Raw genomic sequence first — 18,460 nt, forward strand, 5'->3', positions numbered from 1 at the left:
CACACTGGCATGTCAGGTTAGCATACCTCCCAGTTGTCGAGATATCCATGGGATAATCCTAAATCATGGACTCCTAAATGGCTGGGGCTCACTGGATAGGGTGAGTATGGCGGATAGTGTTGGGTGGATCAGTGGCATGGCTTAAATTGTCCTTTTTCAAAGCTCAAATGTTGAGAGTATGGGGTTAGAGGGAATCTCCCGTGGGCCAATTCTGTTTAACTTCTCATCTTATTCTCATCTTATTTCCACCATGGGACCATGTAACCATGTTGGGCCCTAGCATTTAGCATGTTGGGACATCTCTACCTTTAGTCAATAAAAAGAAAGACAATAATTCTACCTTCACCAGACTTTACAGTTGGCATTATGTATCCGGGCAGGCCGCATTCTCTTGGCATCTGCTACACCTAGGCTCATCCAGACTGTCAAATATTAAAGAGATATTCAGCACTCCATAGTCTTTACATTGATACATGTTCCAAGTCCATTAGTGGCAAACTTTACACCAATCCAGTTGGTAGCTTTTCAGATAAATAGTCCTTGTGCTGACATTGCTCTCAGAGACAGTTGTATGTATGTATGTATGTATGTATGTATATCTTTATTTATAAAGCGCTACTTATGTACGCAGTGCTGTACAGTAGACTACATTAATACAAACAGGGGGTTAAAGATAATGGATAAATACAAAGTACAACAATAAATACAAATAAATACAAGGCACAGTTGCAATAAGAGTCAGAAACACAAGAGGTCCCTGCCCCGTAGAGCTTACAATCTATATATTGGAACTTAGCAGCCAAGGCTCCACCTTAGGGCACCTTTGGTCAAAATATATCTTCTTGGGTATGTTTTAAATATACTGTGAGAGCATTAGAAAACACCTAAGACACCAACGTCCCAAGAGGCCGGTGGCCCTACTATTTTATATGGTCATGAATTCCTTGAGGACCTTTAATATAACATTTTTTATTAGTCATACCAATCAGTGTCTTTTTAGTCAGAGGCACTCTGCAGCAGGGTGCTTTGTTTGTCAGCAGGTAAGTATCCTGATTTACTTGGACAGTATCTACAAGCCATATGTAATAACAGATATTAAGATTGCTCAGGTGCAGTAATCCATAGCAACCAACAAGATGTGTTTGACAGATGACCAGTAAAGACTACCTGCTGATTGGTTGCTACAGGTTACTGCAAACACAGTGCCTTTTATAAAACACCACAAATATTACATTCACTGCACTGATAAATTGGGGTCTGTGGTTAAATCACTGATCTCTGCCTCAGGAAAACACTGGGTTAGGTTTCTCCCATGGACACATTAAACCTGGAAAACTGTGTAGAGTAAGTAATACTGATGATATGTATGTATATATATATATATATATATAAATACATACATATCATCAGTATTACTTACTCTACACAGTTTTTCAGGTTTATGCGCTGCGGAATATGTTGGCGCTTTATAAATAAATGTTAATAATAATAATAATAATAATAAAATATATATATATTTTTTTTCTTTTTTGTCTTATATATACAGTAGGAATAAAGATTATAATCTCCCAGCAGCCACTGAGCAAGACATGTTTATGGTGTGGTGATATCAATAATAGTTTTGTTGCAGCTGGATTTCTACCTTGATAATCTGAGACAGAAAGGAAAGAATGGTGATCTGAGGTGCCAGTAGATGGCGCCAGAACAGTATTTTGAGCTCAGAACTGGTGCTGTGACTGTCAGCAAATCAGGCTTTATTAACCAGGCTCCATTACAGTTTCATCTATGGTGGCTTTCATAAAGGCAGAAATATTTGTTACAATGTCACATCACCAAAGTCAAAAAGAAATTAGCATTCCGAACTCATAGGTATTAAAAAGTCTATATATGCCCAGTGTGTATATACAGGTGTAGGATTTATTATCTGGAATGCATGGGATCTGGGGTTTTCCAGATAAGGGATCTTTCTGTAACTTGGATCACCATACCTTAAGTCTACTAAAATCATTTCAGCATTAAATAAACTGTGTTGGATTGTTTTGCCACCACTATGGATTTACGCAGCTCAGTTACCATCAAGTACAAGGTGCTGTTTTATTATTACAGAGAAAAAGATCACTTATAAAAATCAGAATTATTTGCTTAAAATGGATTCTTTGGGAGATGGCCTTCCTGGAATTTAGAGCTTTCTGGATAATGGGTTAATGATTACTTGGGCTTCTAAAGAAAAATCATATTTTATCAGTGGTCATGCTGTTGCTGAACTTCACCTCTATTATCACACAGGCTACTCAGTTCTGAGACAGGCCAAAACTAGCGGTAGGCAGGCAAAGAGGTACAGTATGCACCCAGTGCCCCCACCATTGTGCCCTAGGCATATTGCCTCTCCTATCTACCACTAGTTCCGGCTAGAGATGCCACCTGTCTGGTTTTTACCTAGACAGCCTGGTTTTTAGAGGGGTTGTCTGCCTGCCCATATTTCCAAATGAGGAAATCTAGACAGGACTCGGATTGATGTGGCAATCAGCTAATTGCCGTGTATAATATGATTTCATATTGTAGCTATACAGTCAATTGTCAGTTGGTCCCTAAGCTCAGGTAACTGACTGTGGCCCAGAGCGTGTGCTTGGACTTTGTAGAAAGGATATGATTTCTAACCCAGTTCTATTAACTATCATTTAACTGGTTTGGCAGGTAATTAGTCCAAGTTCATAATGAGAGAGCAAGTGCAAACCATGACGCTGCTGTTTCTGAAAAGCTTCTCTGAAAGGACTTCTATAAGAACACGTCTGTCCTTTTCTATTCACTGCTTAGCTGGTTTTGACTCTTGAAACAATGTAGCAGATACCAGCTGATACAGACCTGGTGAACAAGTGACTTCTGCTACATGATTCAGAACCAGTCGGGGATAAACAAACACTGCTTTAGCATTCTCAATGACTTTACATTGTTAAGGCAAAATGTTTTGAAACAATATGTCGGCCTCACTCACAACAAGCTGCACACAATTAGGTCTAGAAGATGAAAAACCACACAATGAAGATGAAATGCAGTTTCCTTCCAATTTCACTTTTGCGTTAGCCTTTCAGTCTCACAGAATTTCCTAGTGACAATGAATGCACAACAGGATGTGTGCTCAGGGCCAACTCCTCCTATCTTTCTTACCACAAACGTGGTGAAATAATAAACTGAAATAGTCAGTGTTGCCTTTTCCCTCAGCCATTTACACAGGGGCAGGAAACTGCAGCTTCAGCTTTCTGCCCATTTCTAACTGTCGATTTAACCAAGCGAACCTAAAATGGTAACTGTAACACGCAAGCAAGGCTTTTCCACTAACTAGCAGATCATCAGCCTCCTCGGCCACAGCAGTAGAACTAGGCTAGCAAAAGAAAATATTTCCTACAATGAAATTACATTTTTGAATCATAATAGAAAAAAAAATACTTCAGTTTTTAAATAATACATTTGTGGTTCAGACATGAAAGATGTGAATGTCGCTACGAGCACAGAGTTATTACTCGTATGTCTTATTAATAAAGGGCCAACATTTTCCATGGTTGTTTACAAAAAAGCAAGAGAAGAGACTTAGATGCAGCCATTAAAACTCAGACTGTCCTAAAAAGATCTCTTGCAGATATATATTCCAGTTACACCCCTGCACCTTACTGCCCTTCCTGAGCCACTAGCAATGCCTCCTGGCAGGGAAGGGGGGTGAAATGTGTGTTGAAATGTGGTGACTGTCATTAGCTTTCTAATGTGACTATAGAACAGTTTGTCTCTCTTTAGGGAAGTTATGCCTTAGAATCACTAACCATACATATGTAACTCGTGTCTCTAATGCCCTCCCTGAGCTGCTATGATAATGAGGACAATGGTAATGCCCCAGACCCTGCTGTCCTTAAATAACCACTGCTTGCAATCCTTGCTGTCCAGAAGATACACAGCACAGAATCAAACACAAGCAAAAGGACAGGTCACGTGTCCAACAATGGGCAAACCCTAGTAAGAAATTCCACTATAATATTCTTGTTAAATCTAATAATTACTTATTTTATATTAAAAAGGAGTGTAGTCATTTTTGCCCTCTAACATTTGCAACTAAAGCCCCAGCAAAATTGTCAGTATTATAGTAATGCTTCCAGTGTCCCTGTACACATGTCTTTGAGTGGGGGTCAACTCCTTTTTACCTGTGCATTTGCCAAGGCCAGGTTTCCAGTTTGGTATTTATGGATTATTTTGTAACTTCACTGGGGTAAGGGGACTGCACCATCTTTCAGCTCATAATGCAGGGAACGTAAACCTTATCAGTACATGGTTATGGGATATCTGTACCGCCTGGCCTTTATTTACTATAACTCCAGGAAGGAATAGGGTGCTAGATGCTATAGTTCTACAGCTTCATTAGATCCTTTTTTTCCCCCTGACTTTAGAGCAGTGATCCCCAACCAGTGGCTCATGAGCAACATGTTGCTCCCCAACCCCTTGGATGTTGCTCCCAGCGGCCTCAAAGCAGGGGCTTATTTTTGAATTTCTGGAAAGGAGCCAAGTTTTGGTTGCATAAAAAACAACTATAATGCCAAACAGAGCCTTCTGTAGGCTGCCAGTCCACATAGGGGCTATTAAGTATCCAATTATAGCTTATTGCTACCCCCAGAAACCTTTCTCATGCTTGTGTTGCTCCCCAGCACTTTTTTCCATTTAAATTTAACACATAAAAGGTTGGGGTCCCTGCTTTAGAGAATCAATTTGCTTGCATTGCCCCAGCCTTCCTCTAGTCCGGGCGAACGTATATGTGAAAATCTTTGAATCTGTTCAAATACTGAAGTGTTAAATATATTTTTCTTTCCAGACATTCCTGTTCTTCTATGTAAAAAAGTGTATTTTTGAGAAGCCAAGAAAACTACAGGGATGCTTTCGGCCCCTTTATGAAAATGACACGTAAAGCCTAGCAGCTAATACATCTATAATACTCATCTGTAGTACGTATTAATAAGGATTAAGACTTATCACAGCAGGCAATCAAATCCAAATTAGGGCATTTTAATGCAGTTATTTTCCCAAAGGAGAATGATACAGTCAAAACACAGATACCCAGAACAGCCTTCCAGCAGATGTGGTAATGAATTGTGCAGCAAAGACAGTGACATGCATGTGACATGTGGCCATAGTATGGGCTGAAAACACAAACAGCACCACATGAATTGTTTCTTTTCTGCCATCAAATGACATATTTGTTTCAAACAAGGTGTTATGACATAGTAGGAATGAATATTTCACACTATCCCCCTTTTCATGAAACCAGAAATACACGTTTCCTTTGTTTTGCATTATGTCCGCAGACTCATGTGTTCTTTACTCAAATAAAGGTATTCATGACACATTTTTAGCCAGATACAGCAGCTATTAAAGGGACATGCACTCTCATCTTGTTATTTAAGTCTTTTTATACACTTTTATGTCTTTGATAGATTCGGGTTTTTGTGAGGGATACAATTTTTGGCTCTAAAAGCCCTGAAGCAGGGCTGGCTGGCTGGCATTATTGAATCAATGAGATGTTCCAGGTCTTGGCATTCAGAGGGCTGATGCATGCAAAGTACAAATCTCCTACCCATCAGACCATACAATGCCACCCTGGGTAAATTTGAAAGCTAATGAAATAATTCTCCGACTCTGTGCTTCTAAAAACAATGGGGGCAGCGCATCAGCAGAGCTGGGTTTTCATCAGAACTGTAATCCAGTATGATCGCTTTCCATCATGATGGAACTATTCTGTAAATAATCCTGGCATTGCTGCCTTACCCATGCAGTATAAATGGAACCAGAAGGTCTCAGGCTTTCACTGGAACAAGCAGGTACTGGCATACGGTAAGAGTTGGCTTTTTCTTATTGTTTTCCTTATACTGAATTAAGAAGGGAAGAGGGGTGTTTATTGTTTGCCTAGAAATGAAAGCTGACAACCACTAATGGCTGCTGTAATTGTAGCAAAAAGGAAAGTTTCTAGGCAATTTTCAGCCATTAGGCTGGGGTGCAATGAGGATATAACTACAAATGCATACAGACAAAGTCAAGAAAACAACCTACTTGTGGTATCTAATAAAAGGCAATATTTTGGAGATTTAGCTTTGGAAAAGCAAGCATATGACCTGCATCTATTGTTCCTAAAACCATTTTCCTCTTATTAAACCAATATAGGGCCCTACCTTAATAACTGATCAAATATAATTTTCCTTATGGCAATTCCTTATTAAACACAAATATTTTTACTTTACCCTGCATGTGCCTAATGTAATATATTTCCAAATAAATGGTATCTTTTAGGACCTACAGGCAATTGGGCACAGTCATTACAGTGCCACCCCAAAAGCTTACATTCTTCCAGAGAGTTCCATAATTAAAAAGGAACCACAAGATGCTATTTCTGGCTTGGGTGCAGAGAACACATGACAGATGGGATTTAAATAGCACAGATAATTACATTTGGTGCTGAAATTAAAAAATAGAATTTCATCAGGAAGCAGTCTTGTGATATTTCATATTAATGATGGCTAAATCATATTAAACAGTATTGCTAAACGGAAATAAGAGAATATATCTTCATCTGGCAGTTCTGATTGCACTATTCAGCCACATTCAACATTTTACTCAACAAATTTATTTCCAAATTGCTTGGCCGGTAACAGTTTCATCAATATTTTGATCAATATTGCATGAAAAGACAAACACATCCAGGTACTGAGAACATTTAATGAAATATATTAAAAAGATTACACTGTAACATTAACCCTCAGACATTCAGAACTATGGTGCTGGCTTCCTTAGGGTGGGTCAATGCAGTGACAGCATGCACTTTATTTGGGATAATAACTAAGGTAAATCATTATTATTATTATATAAAAGCATTTATATAGTGCCATCATATTCTACCACACGGTACAACATAGGGGTGCATAAACCAAAGGTACATACAAATACTGGCTGATACAGGAGGTTATATAACACAGTGGCCTATAGGCATATGGAATTTCACAAGGCTGCATCCCATGTACACAGTGCATTGATCAGAAACCTATGGACCATGGATGAAGTGGTGATAATACTTGAGCCCACTGCTCCCTCTAGAAAAATATGGAAAGTTGCATTTAGGAGTCACTCTTCTATGAAGGATAAGTCTAAACATCTCATGGTCCAAGATGTCCTACATATGGCATATAGCTAGTCCTGCATCATTAATTGTTTCTAATTAGAGAGGTAGCATCCAATCAAACCTTTGTTTTTACCTTCTAACATTTAGGTGGCACATGTACAATATAGCACCTATGGTTACTGACAGCCCCCCTAATACTCAATTTTAAGTACTGTAGTTTGAGATCAGTTTTTTAAATACAATTATTAATGCTCTGCTTGCCCTGAGCCATGTTATTATGCAATGCAAAAGCAAACAAATGGAGTATTCTTAGATGGTGAATTAATTCTGCATGTCTGCACTGCTGTGTTCAAGGTCCAACACTGTGCCCAGGCACACAGGGCAGGGGTGGATACATCAACATGATGCTGCTCTCTCTGTTCATTTTTGTACTGAACTTCAATAACTTGTGAGAAGAGTCTGCAAGGTCTGCTGCAATCCTTTACATTCAGTTAGAGGAAAACATAGGCTGCACACTATTGCCAGGGGGTCACTTTCCCGGCCTCCAGCACTGAAGATATTAAGGCTGTTGCTAAGGGGTTAGATGAGCCTGAAGTGTAGTTGTGTGCATATTGGAAATATTGTTAGTCAGACCGAATTCTTTCATCTAATACAGGTGTATATCATGGAATAGCCTCACCAGTATATTAACAATAAACCATCTAATGTTTTTCAGGAACAAAACATCAACATAACTAACAATGGCATCTGATCATCAAACTCCTGCCACCAAACAGCAACAGAATGCCAAGGTACTCCCAACAGCCGTGAGTCTCTGTTGTGTCTAGGGTGGAAATGTGGTTAACACAATAAAGTAGTGTCCACTTAGCAGACTAAGCACTAAACCCAGAAAGACATGATATAGGAGATCACACAGTATGATGTCAAAATAGCCTCTGCAACATTTGGTTCTTTAGCTGTCAGTACAGCTCCCATAATTGTCGCTTGTTGGGAATTGTACTTCAGCAATTCCCAATTAGGATTGCCACCTTTTCCCCCCTAGTTTCTGGGGGATGGCAAATGGGCGTGTTGGGGATGGGGAATAGATATGTTGGGTCCATGGGCAGGTTCTGGCCATAAAGATTGGGTCTGGGAATGCTTGAACATAAGTGCTGAAGGGGGGGATAAATTTAGGAAATAAAGGGAATTGCCAATTGTATTGCTGGTAAATTTGTAATACCGGCCGAGGCCCTAGCAGGTGGTTTACCAGCTAGCCAAACATGAGACGTGACAGACATTTCTGATACTGCAAAACAGGGAGGTACAACAGGAGGCCCTAGGCATGATATGGACCACAGTCTGCACAAGGAAATCATAGCCTTCATTCTTAACATCATCATTTTGAAATAACCAGGTTGTCAAACATGTTGAGAAGTAAATTGCCCACTACATGTACTGCGTTGGATAGCGCTGCTGGAAATCCAAACATATACAATTAGTTTTCATATTTTTTATACTTTATTGTGATTTGTAAAGAAATATGAGAATAGAACAGAGGGGGATATGGATGGGAAAAGGCAAAATAAGAGGTGGAGGAGATCAGTAATCAGTATATAACTAGACAATCATATAATCTGGCTCTTAAACATGTGGAATGTCAACTCTGGCAGCCCCTGCATGAAAGAAGTTGGTCATCACTAATCTACCCGGGGGGACGAAATGAGGAACAGAAAATAGAAAAGGAAACATTCTTACATGTATATGTGTTTGTTTTATGTGCCAGGTGGGCTACCATAGGGTACCTTAAGTCTGCAAGGAAAGTAATATTGACACAGAGAATGGTAACCCCATTAGCTCTTCTTGTGCAGAAGTCATAAGGAAAGTCTGTAGGCCCCTCATACATAGAGTAGTTGCAATCTAATTCATAGCTGTATGCTGTAGGTTATAGCAGGGGTAACAATCTGGCTCTGCTTCTTGTAAACCCCTGCAGTGTTCTAAGGGTTTCCTACTGATCAGTATGATGCTCAATGTATTCGTGTGTGGTGACTGTACCACAGTGTATTGGTCAAAGCAGAAAACTCTCCTTACTTATGACCAGTGCCCCACTGGTTGTTATTGTGTAGCAGGAGAACTTAACATTCAATTATATGTAACACATTATTAGTCCCTGGTTGGTTATTGGTAGACACCTGATAACTTTAGTTGATTACGTCAAATTGCTATACACATTTATATAAACTGTTTAATGTTGGAAAGAAACTGCACATTACTATATATTATATATAGCTTTTAAATGTCACCTGCCAAGAAATAATGGGAATCCCATGCTAAGATTCAGGTTAGGAGGCTGTGGTTTTACGGTTTTAATTACGGCCAATACATTTTTGTTTTTATATAATAGTAATGAACTGGTATATTGACAGACGTTCTATTTCAGCTGCTTGAATCAGTGAGGTGATCTCTAGTACCTTTAGCAATACAGGATTATTTGAGAATCAGTTGATTTGTATCCTAACACAGTAGCTTTATACTTAGGCGTATTAGTTAGATGAGCAATCCTTTGCTTGTATAGGGGAGGGTTGAACTTGATGGACTCTGGCCTGTTAATACTGTATAAATGGGTTTGATGTGTGTTCTCTCCACATAGCTCTTTACTGTACTACACAAAACAAACATCAGCAGTTCTGCTTACCAGATGTTACTTGTTCTATGAAATCTGTGGGCTATTTTGAGCAACAATGTATGTTATATGGGCATGTGTGAATAAGTGACTAAGGGGGCGATCTATGTACTAAAGATGTACCCGATGTATAATATATGACTCTGGGGTTTCTGCACACACAGCTTTCAAGAGAAAGTTCTGCTTCTGAGTAAAATCTGTCTGTTTTGTTGAGTATGTAAAATATACCTTCCATGTGTTGTTGAATTAAAACCCACAAAACCCTTTAGCCAGCCCTAAACCATGAAAGCAGAAAGCCCCCAGTTGACAATACACTTGTGATGAAACAGTCCTGCCTTTTATTTGCAGATTGTTATCTTTGAGCAAGAAAACTTCCAAGGCCGCAGCCATGAACTCAATGGAGCCTGTTCCAGCCTAAAGGAGACTGGCATGGAGAAAGTTGGCTCCGTTCTCGTGCACTCTGGACCGTATGTATATTTATTATTTTTTTTATTGTCTATTATTCATTACATTTCTTAAAGGAGTACTAGACTATAAAACTTATTTTTTATGCTTGATGCCAAATAAATGCATGAGAGAATCTTCATTTTAAAATGGTTCAGAACTACACAGTTTGTCTTTGCTATAGTAACAGTCAACTATTTCTTGCCCCTCAAAAGCTGGCATGTGTTCTAATCTAGCCTGGCCCCAGACCCCGAAAATGACAGCAGAAGAAAGCCAAGACAGTAAATACAGGGCTATTGCATTTATATATCATGCTAGTTGTCACATGTTGCTGCAATTCTTTATACCTGCAGTTATGCATTAAGTGGGCAAGTGGAGTAGGACCTTGAATCACCAAAGAAAAAATAAGTTGCATGGCTACTAAAATGTAATTTATTATGATGTGTGTCCACATTTTTAGCTATAAGCTAATTTTTTTTAGGTATTAGCTGGTTATGTGTCAAACCATTTCCATGTAGATAGACCCGATAACAACACAGAGAAATGCAGCAATATCTCAGAATTTGAAATCAGTATCACTGCTGCTCAGAGAGCAAATAAAAAGAGAACAGGAAACAGTGTTTTACATGATCTTGTTTATGTATAAAAAATGAGATAGCAGAACTTCTTATCTCAGGCGCTGCCTTGGAGGCATATTTTTCTCAAATCCCAGTTTAAACCCTACTATGATATATTAGAACAGCTTAATACTTAGTCATGATTAGGTTACTGCCAGCAATTCAGTTGTCAGTTATTTCACGTGCTGCACGTAGTAGTTTATTTGATAGGGAGGGCCACACAGGAACTTTCTTATGCAGAGTAAGTACAATGGCACTGTGCCCAAACTGAATTAGGAAAATATACAGGCATCAGTTTGTATTCCCGTCAATGAGCCAGCATGGCAGATAGTCTCTCAAAGAAGTGATCTCCACCAACGTTGGTGCATAGGTTGGCCCTAAAAAGATTTAGAATTTTACTTTAGGGACCAGTGATTTCTAGGTTTGCCATGTCAGCGGCATGATAAGCACAAAGATGTAGCATAGGTTGGGTGGCACTAGTTGTCTATATAACAGTAAGTCTCAAAAAGATAATAAACAATTCCCATGGCAACAAATAAATACAGTAATAGTAATACACTTTAAGTGTTTACTATCCTTCAGATACAAATAATACGTTTGCCATATTATGCATGACCAGGTGCACGGCCTATCTCTCGCTCCCTTTTTAACCACCCCCTTCCTTTAAATAAAACGCGTGACAACACCTTGATTGGATGATATGGCCACAGCTTTATTACCCGACAAACAGTCATAAGTAAAACATTTTGACATTATACCTTGTATGTTAGTACCACTATTAGTATAGTAACATTATAACAATTTATAACAATTTATAACTTTTAAGGCCCTCTGCCAGTCTGCCCTTCCAGATGCCAGCAATACCCACTAGCCGCTTGTACCTAGCTCAGTGGGTACGCATAGCGTTAATATCCACACCAACCATCCACAAGGGACCACGCCCCTGGGAATTAACTGACCATATCCCACCTCACCGTGGGTACCCACCTTAGGGGTTGCCCTAACGGTCCAGTACTGTCCAACACCATGCCCGGCAGACTGGCAAAGGACCCGCCAACGCTGTGACTGCTAATTAATGCCTGCTTACTGCTTGCCCTAAATATCCCCTTACTTTTCCAACCCTACACTATATACTTGCTTCTCCTTATTTTAACATAGGGAGGGTGGGTGGGCCTCTTGTGGCTGCCGCCTGACCTTTTGTGCCCGCTTCCCGCGCTGAGTGGCCCTCCCTCCCCTTGCCCACTCCTTTTGTACCCCCCTTGACCCCCCTGATCTGCTCTGTCCAATCCCCGCTTATGCAGCCTGCCCTGTCATGCAGGCCCTCCCCCTATGCTGCGCCCGTCTCCGGGCCTCACTTTCTTTGAAATGTATTTCCTTAGCAACTCTTTACTGCATGCCTGTATACCAGACCCTGCAGTAAGAGATAGTGTTTACACTAACATTTGTGCAACTTCCACCTGTATAATGGGTGGAACCCCAACCATGCAATAAAGAGCATATGGCACACTATCTCTTCCTTAGCATGAGTGGCTGATACACATTGCAAATTTAGAAACCAAAACAGCTGTTCTATCAGTTCTAGCACTTAGGGGCAGATTTATGGAAGTGTGGGATTAGAGCTCACTACAGAATAAGTCACCCACTTTCTATTCATTCCTATTGAGACAAAAACATATTTCTGGCTTAGAGTTTTTGTGATCCACACCTGTGAGTTTCAGGTCTCACCTCTCTTTAAGTTACAATGTGCCATTGTGATTGGTTTAGTGAAAGAGTATGTACATATGCTGAGGACTTCCCATACCAGTCAGCTGAACTGAAGAAGCTCCTCAGATAAGTAGTAAAACATCTTCAATGATTACTCAGCAAGTCCAGTTGCCAATTTCCACACTTTGTTTACTAAAAAATAATTTAAACAGTAAATAAACCCAATAGGATTGTTTTCCGCCAATAAGGATTAATTATATCTTATATCAAGTACAAGGTACTGTTTTATTACTACAGAGAAAAAGGAAATCAGTTTTAAGAATCAGAATTATTTCTTTAAAATAGAGTCTATGGGAGATGGCCTTTCCGTAATTCAGAACTTTCTGGATAGCGGCTTTCTGGATAAGGGATCCTATACCTGTCTTATATAACAAAAAGTTAAATAACTAACAAACTACAAATAATAAAAATGAAGAAAAATTGCAAATTGTCTCAGAATATTACTCTGTACATCATACTAAAAGTTAAGGATGCACCGAATCCAGGATTGGGTTCGGGGTTTGGCCAAGATTCTGCCTTTTGGCCGAATCCACGCTCCTGGCCGAACTGAATCCGAATCCTAAAAATCATATGAATTTTTCTCATATAAACACGGAAGTTAAAAATGTAACCCTTACATTACCTAATTAGTATATGCTAATTATATTATATGCTAATTAGGATTCGGTTCGGTATTCTTCAGCTAAATCTTTTCCGAAGGAGTTGGTGCATCTCTACTAAAAGTTAACTCAAAGGTGAACAACCCCTTTAAATGCTGAAGAAAATGGGCTTATTTTTCAACCTAAATTCTCAAAACCCCTCATCACTTTAAAATGAACGTGAAAGTTGTTACAGAGCAATGACACCTACAGGCCTTTTTAATTTTATGCCACATTAGTCTGAACAACACTATGCTTTTGTTTAATGGGAACCAAATGTTTCTCCTTTCCACAGCTGGGTAGGATATGATCAACAGAACTGCAAAGGAGAGCAGTTTGTCTTTGAGAAGGGAGAATACCCACGCTGGGACTCCTGGACCAACAACAGAAGGACTGACAGCATCTCTTCCATGAGACCAATCAAAAATGTAAGTGCTTAGATACTTCACAATGAACTTACTTGCCTTTAGTGTCCCCCATACTGTAACAATGTGCATTAAAAAAAAACGATGTTGCAAGCCTCTGAAGAAATCACTTTAATTCCTAAAGAAAAGCTAATATACAAATGGCAAAAGCAGCACATTTCTCATAAGGATGGCATACTGTTATGAGAACTAAACCCTAAAAACAAATATGGCTGTATGCCGTATTTTATATCCTGAACTTACTTCACCAGCCTAAAGGTTAAGCATCTCTATAACAGCAGAACATGAGGTTGGTCTGTCATAGAAGCTGATTCTACAGGGATGATTATTCAATTCAGATACATTACATATGAATTGCATTTGCATTAGAGAGCTGCTATTTAATGAGAATCTGAATTAATTACTACTCTGCCTTGTATTGTGACATTTATATTCTATATACACAGTATATTGTTTGTCCCTAAGCTCAGTAACTGACAGCAGCACAGAGCATGTTTGAAGAATCAGCAGAAAAGAAGATGGGGGGCTTCTGGGGCATCGTTGGAGACACAGATCTTCCCTGCTAAAGGGCTGTGGTTGCCTTGGGCTGGTACAGAAGCCCAAAATTTAATATGCAGCATGTCTACCTTACTTCTTTGTTAATTTTTAGCTCTCCTAAATATTATATTGCTCAACATGAGTGCAATGAATAGGGCTTGTTCTGAACATACATTATAGCTATTGTTTTAATTATGAAAAATGTGTTTTTGTTATTTAAATAAGTAATAAGTAATGAATTATTTAAGTTTTTAGAATTGTGCATAATATTTTAACCAAGTAATAACAGTCAAGGTTAATTATGGTTTTATTTAATGACTAATTTTGGAAAATATTTGAAACATTTTTTTTTAGGACAGCCAAGAGCACAAGATTGTCCTCTATGAAAACCCAAATTTTAGTGGGAAGAAAATTGAGATAATTGATGATGATGTGCCTAGTTTCCATGCTCATGGTTATCAAGAGAAAGTGTCTTCTGTTCGAGTACTAAGTGGAACGTGAGTATAGGTGAAATATGAGTATAGGTGAAATGTGTTCAGTCCCCACATGCCAAAAAGTTTCCCCAAGACACTGTGGGATTTGGCAGAGACAGTAATAAACAGAATGCATCTGTCCCTACTTGTGTACATGTGATTTCTCCAAAGTTTGCTGTTAAGCACCGGAAAGCCCTGCATGCACTGGTTAAGTCAACTAGAGAAGTTTGATCTTCCTTGCAGACTGACCAATCCATGTGTATCCAATCTATGAGCTGTGGAGAGAACAAATAAGGGAACAGGCAAAAAGCACAAATGACTAGCAATGACTGGTGCATTCAGTGCGGTAGTTTCACTTGTGCTTTTTTGCTTTAAAAGAAATTCAGGGAGTTATAATGTGTTTTTTTTTCATTATAGGTGGGTTGGCTATCAATACCCAGGTTACAGAGGTTACCAGTACCTGTTTGAGAAGGGGGACTACAAGGACAATTCTGATTTTGGTGCCAAGCACCCCCATATCCAGTCTGTGAGGCGCATACGTGATATGCAGTGGCACCAGAGAGGAGCCTTCCACCCTACCAATTAAGGGTGATGCCACTTAAAAGTGCGGGGAGGTACAGAGAGGCTTACATGCAATCTACTGCTGTTTTTCCTTTGGCATGCCTCTCTCAGATGCCACTGTGTGACTAATGCTGCTGAATCAATTTAATAAAAAGCTTTGACTTTCAGACTCACAGATTCACTTTTTGTGTCAGTTATTATGAGAAGTCACACTGGAAGGCAATATTGTCAATCTCCAAATACCTAAATACATATAATAATGAAAAAAAAATCCACAACATTCACTGTTAAAGTGTTCCTTATGTCTTACAAATGCCTCATCTTGAGACTAAAATATTGGCATGAATATACATTTACTTTCAAGGTTCCAGTTCCTCACCAACCATTGGTGCTCCAGCTGTTTCAGAATTATAGGTTGGGGAAAGCACCACTGGTATTTGTAGAATTTGTAGCCCCACAACTGCTAGAGAACATCATACTGACTAGGTAACTGTGATTCCCAGTCCTATACCCACAGCCTACTGGAGGACAATGTGGTTGCAGTAAAGGCTTATGAGGACGGCAGATCAACTAAAAAGTAATGATCCATGAGGCTTAAGGGGCACTATACACTGAGAGAAATGTATAATCCTTCAGTGTTTTGTTAAGGTGATAGATTTAAAATCTGTGGTTACCAAATATTCATCAGTTGCAAAGCAAATATTATACAGGACCTGTTGTATTCAACCAATTTTCATTGATATAGCCAATACATGCCAAGTCCTGTATCACTATAAGTGTATGGTAATCATTCTCTACAGTCAACAGTAATTTAGTGTTTTTAAAAGAACACAACATTGATAGATTGAGATATGCATTTGCCATTCACTTTAACCATACTTATTCTGGCTATTATGGCTTAGTGGAGGATTAATATATCTGCTGGATCATAGCAGCCACACATGAGTTCTGTTTTTATATGTCCAGTATAAGAGTATTTTCTTAAAGGGCAATGAAAGGTTAATATAAATTAAAAGTAAGTCTAAAGGCATTCTTTTTAAGTACTTACTGCATATCTAAATTCCCAGATCCCTGCTTGCTTCTCTGAGATATGGTGCTGGCAGCCTACAGCAGTGTGAAGACTACAGTGACATCACTGAAATCTCTCTCCCCTTCCTGTAGGTGCCAGTGGCAGCCTTCCTATTCTCTGAGCATGTGTGTAACTTGATCCTGTCTCCTGTTCTGAGCTACACATGCCCACCAGCCAATCAGAAGCGGATCTGGCAGAGGGGAGGGGGGGAGGGAATGAAACACATGTGCAGTATGAAGCAAGGAGGGAAAGGAAGGGAGAATAGCTTTTTAGAGATGGCTGCCTGTTCTAGAAAATGTGAAGTAAGTGTGACTGAGTAAATATTTGATTAGGTGAGCCAAAAGTGTGGTGTTTTTACTAAACAATAGGAGGACTATTGGGCAGTATGCTTTTTAAATTCTGACTTGCATTATTCTTTAAGTGGTTATTGCAGCCAAAGCCCTCATTCTGAGGGAAAATTACATTTTTTGATTCCTTCAAATTTTTTAGAATATAGAACCCACTTAAAATTTCAGATGGTACCTGTAGTATTGGTTGTCTGGGTTTGATTTTTATATAATTTAATACAATAACTAATTAAGTATACATGCATACCTTACTGATGTTTCTAATGGCACTCTGTAAGGCTTTAGCTAAATTTGCAAATTTGAATGCACCTACATATATTTATAAATAAGTCAGAATTCAACATAAATATAGAGAAATTCAAGATTCCTTTTTTCTCTTCTTCATAATATGGAACAAAAATTCCTATTGAAAAGAAGGAGGTGGTGGTAGGGCAAGAAGAAAAAAAAGCATTGGGAAGAGAAAAGAGATGATTCTTAGTAAAGAAGCACCATGAATCTAGGGTTATAAAGTGGACTTTTTTAGTATAAAGTCATTATGGGTAGAACGGGCCCCACACCTTGTAAAAAATATATTGACACAGCCTCGTGAAATGCATGTCTTCTTCTGAAATAGGAAGACCTTTTCTACAAGTCACTGCAATTTTATAAAGAATGTGTTTTTTTAGCTCTGCCAAACAACAAGATTTCTTTTTTTTTAATTCTATTTATTATTTATTCTTTTATCAGAAATTTTATTAAGTTGCCCAAGAGCAACTTAATAAATACAGAATTGAATCATCTTGATTAAGCACAAGAAAGTCAGGTTCAAGGCAGGATCCCGCCTTTAGAGATTTGCAGGAGGATTAGAGTTGTACAATATCCTTCTGAACTTAAGAAGCTGAATATAAATGGTCTCATAAAAAGAGCTTGGTGGGAGTGAGGAGGCATTGTTGTAAACAACTGGATTTCTATTTAGTCACGTGATGTGGCTATTTAGAGATATCTGGAGGTCAGACATTGAACAGATATTACTGATAATTTGATTGGGCCCGGTATAAGAAAAGGCAGTAAATAGCTTTGCACAGAAGGGCACTGTACACAAACGCTGCACCTTGTACACACAACCACAAACTCTATTTCACAGAGAAGAATTTTGCGTAGTGTGTGCCAGGTATCACAATGCAGCTTGTTTATCCACCCGCACTTTCCTTCCACTGTTTAACTTTTTGTCCTTTCACACTGAAGTTGTTTTGCTATGTGTAAATGTAGCGAAAGATAAATATTGTAATTGTCCTTTACTTTTATCCTGGAAACAAATTCATACACATTTTGTATTCTAAAAAATGTATACGTTATCTTAGTAAGCATTATACAGACTCTTGTGCTGAATCTGTATAGACTGGAAGTGTGTTAAAAGATAAGGAAAGAACTACGATGAAAGCTGCATGAAATATAATATACTTGGCATTCTATGACATAAATGTCATTAAACAGTGGAAAATCAAACATACTGCATACGTTTAAGAACCTTTCTGAATCACATGCCCATGTCATGATTACCGAGCACACTTTTTTAAAAAATATGAAATAATTGCTTTTGCGTCTGCTAGACTTTCCATTACCTAAAACCACATAGTTGACTGCCTAAGAACATTATCAGGAATAATGTACTCCTAAGAGAACTGGAAATTTAAAAAAAAAAAATCAAATGTGTGAATAAACTGACCAGCACACTTATACAAGTTGTATCTAAGAACATAAAATGTTTTTCTTGCAAGCTACCAATTTTATCAAAGAAACTGA

The 18,460-nt window shown here is 38.7% G+C and overlaps 1 protein-coding gene across 2 annotated transcripts; it reads left to right on the top strand.

Annotated features, from left to right (window-relative positions):
* Positions 1 to 5,779: 5,779 nt before the first annotated feature.
* On the top strand, positions 5,780 to 15,435 carry crybb2 (crystallin beta B2). Of its 2 annotated transcripts, XM_031896770.1 has the most exons (6): positions 5,780 to 5,865; positions 7,860 to 7,935; positions 10,152 to 10,270; positions 13,562 to 13,694; positions 14,583 to 14,725; positions 15,119 to 15,435. In XM_031896770.1, exons 2-6 carry the CDS (start codon positions 7,885 to 7,887, stop codon positions 15,285 to 15,287), a joined length of 615 nt encoding a protein of 204 aa, XP_031752630.1. In that variant the 5' UTR covers positions 5,780 to 5,865; positions 7,860 to 7,884; the 3' UTR covers positions 15,288 to 15,435.
* The last annotated feature ends 3,025 nt before the right edge of the window (positions 15,436 to 18,460 follow it).

Source organism: Xenopus tropicalis, chromosome 1 (genome assembly GCF_000004195.4).
Source record: "Xenopus tropicalis strain Nigerian chromosome 1, UCB_Xtro_10.0, whole genome shotgun sequence".
NCBI lineage: Eukaryota > Metazoa > Chordata > Amphibia > Anura > Pipidae > Xenopus > Xenopus tropicalis.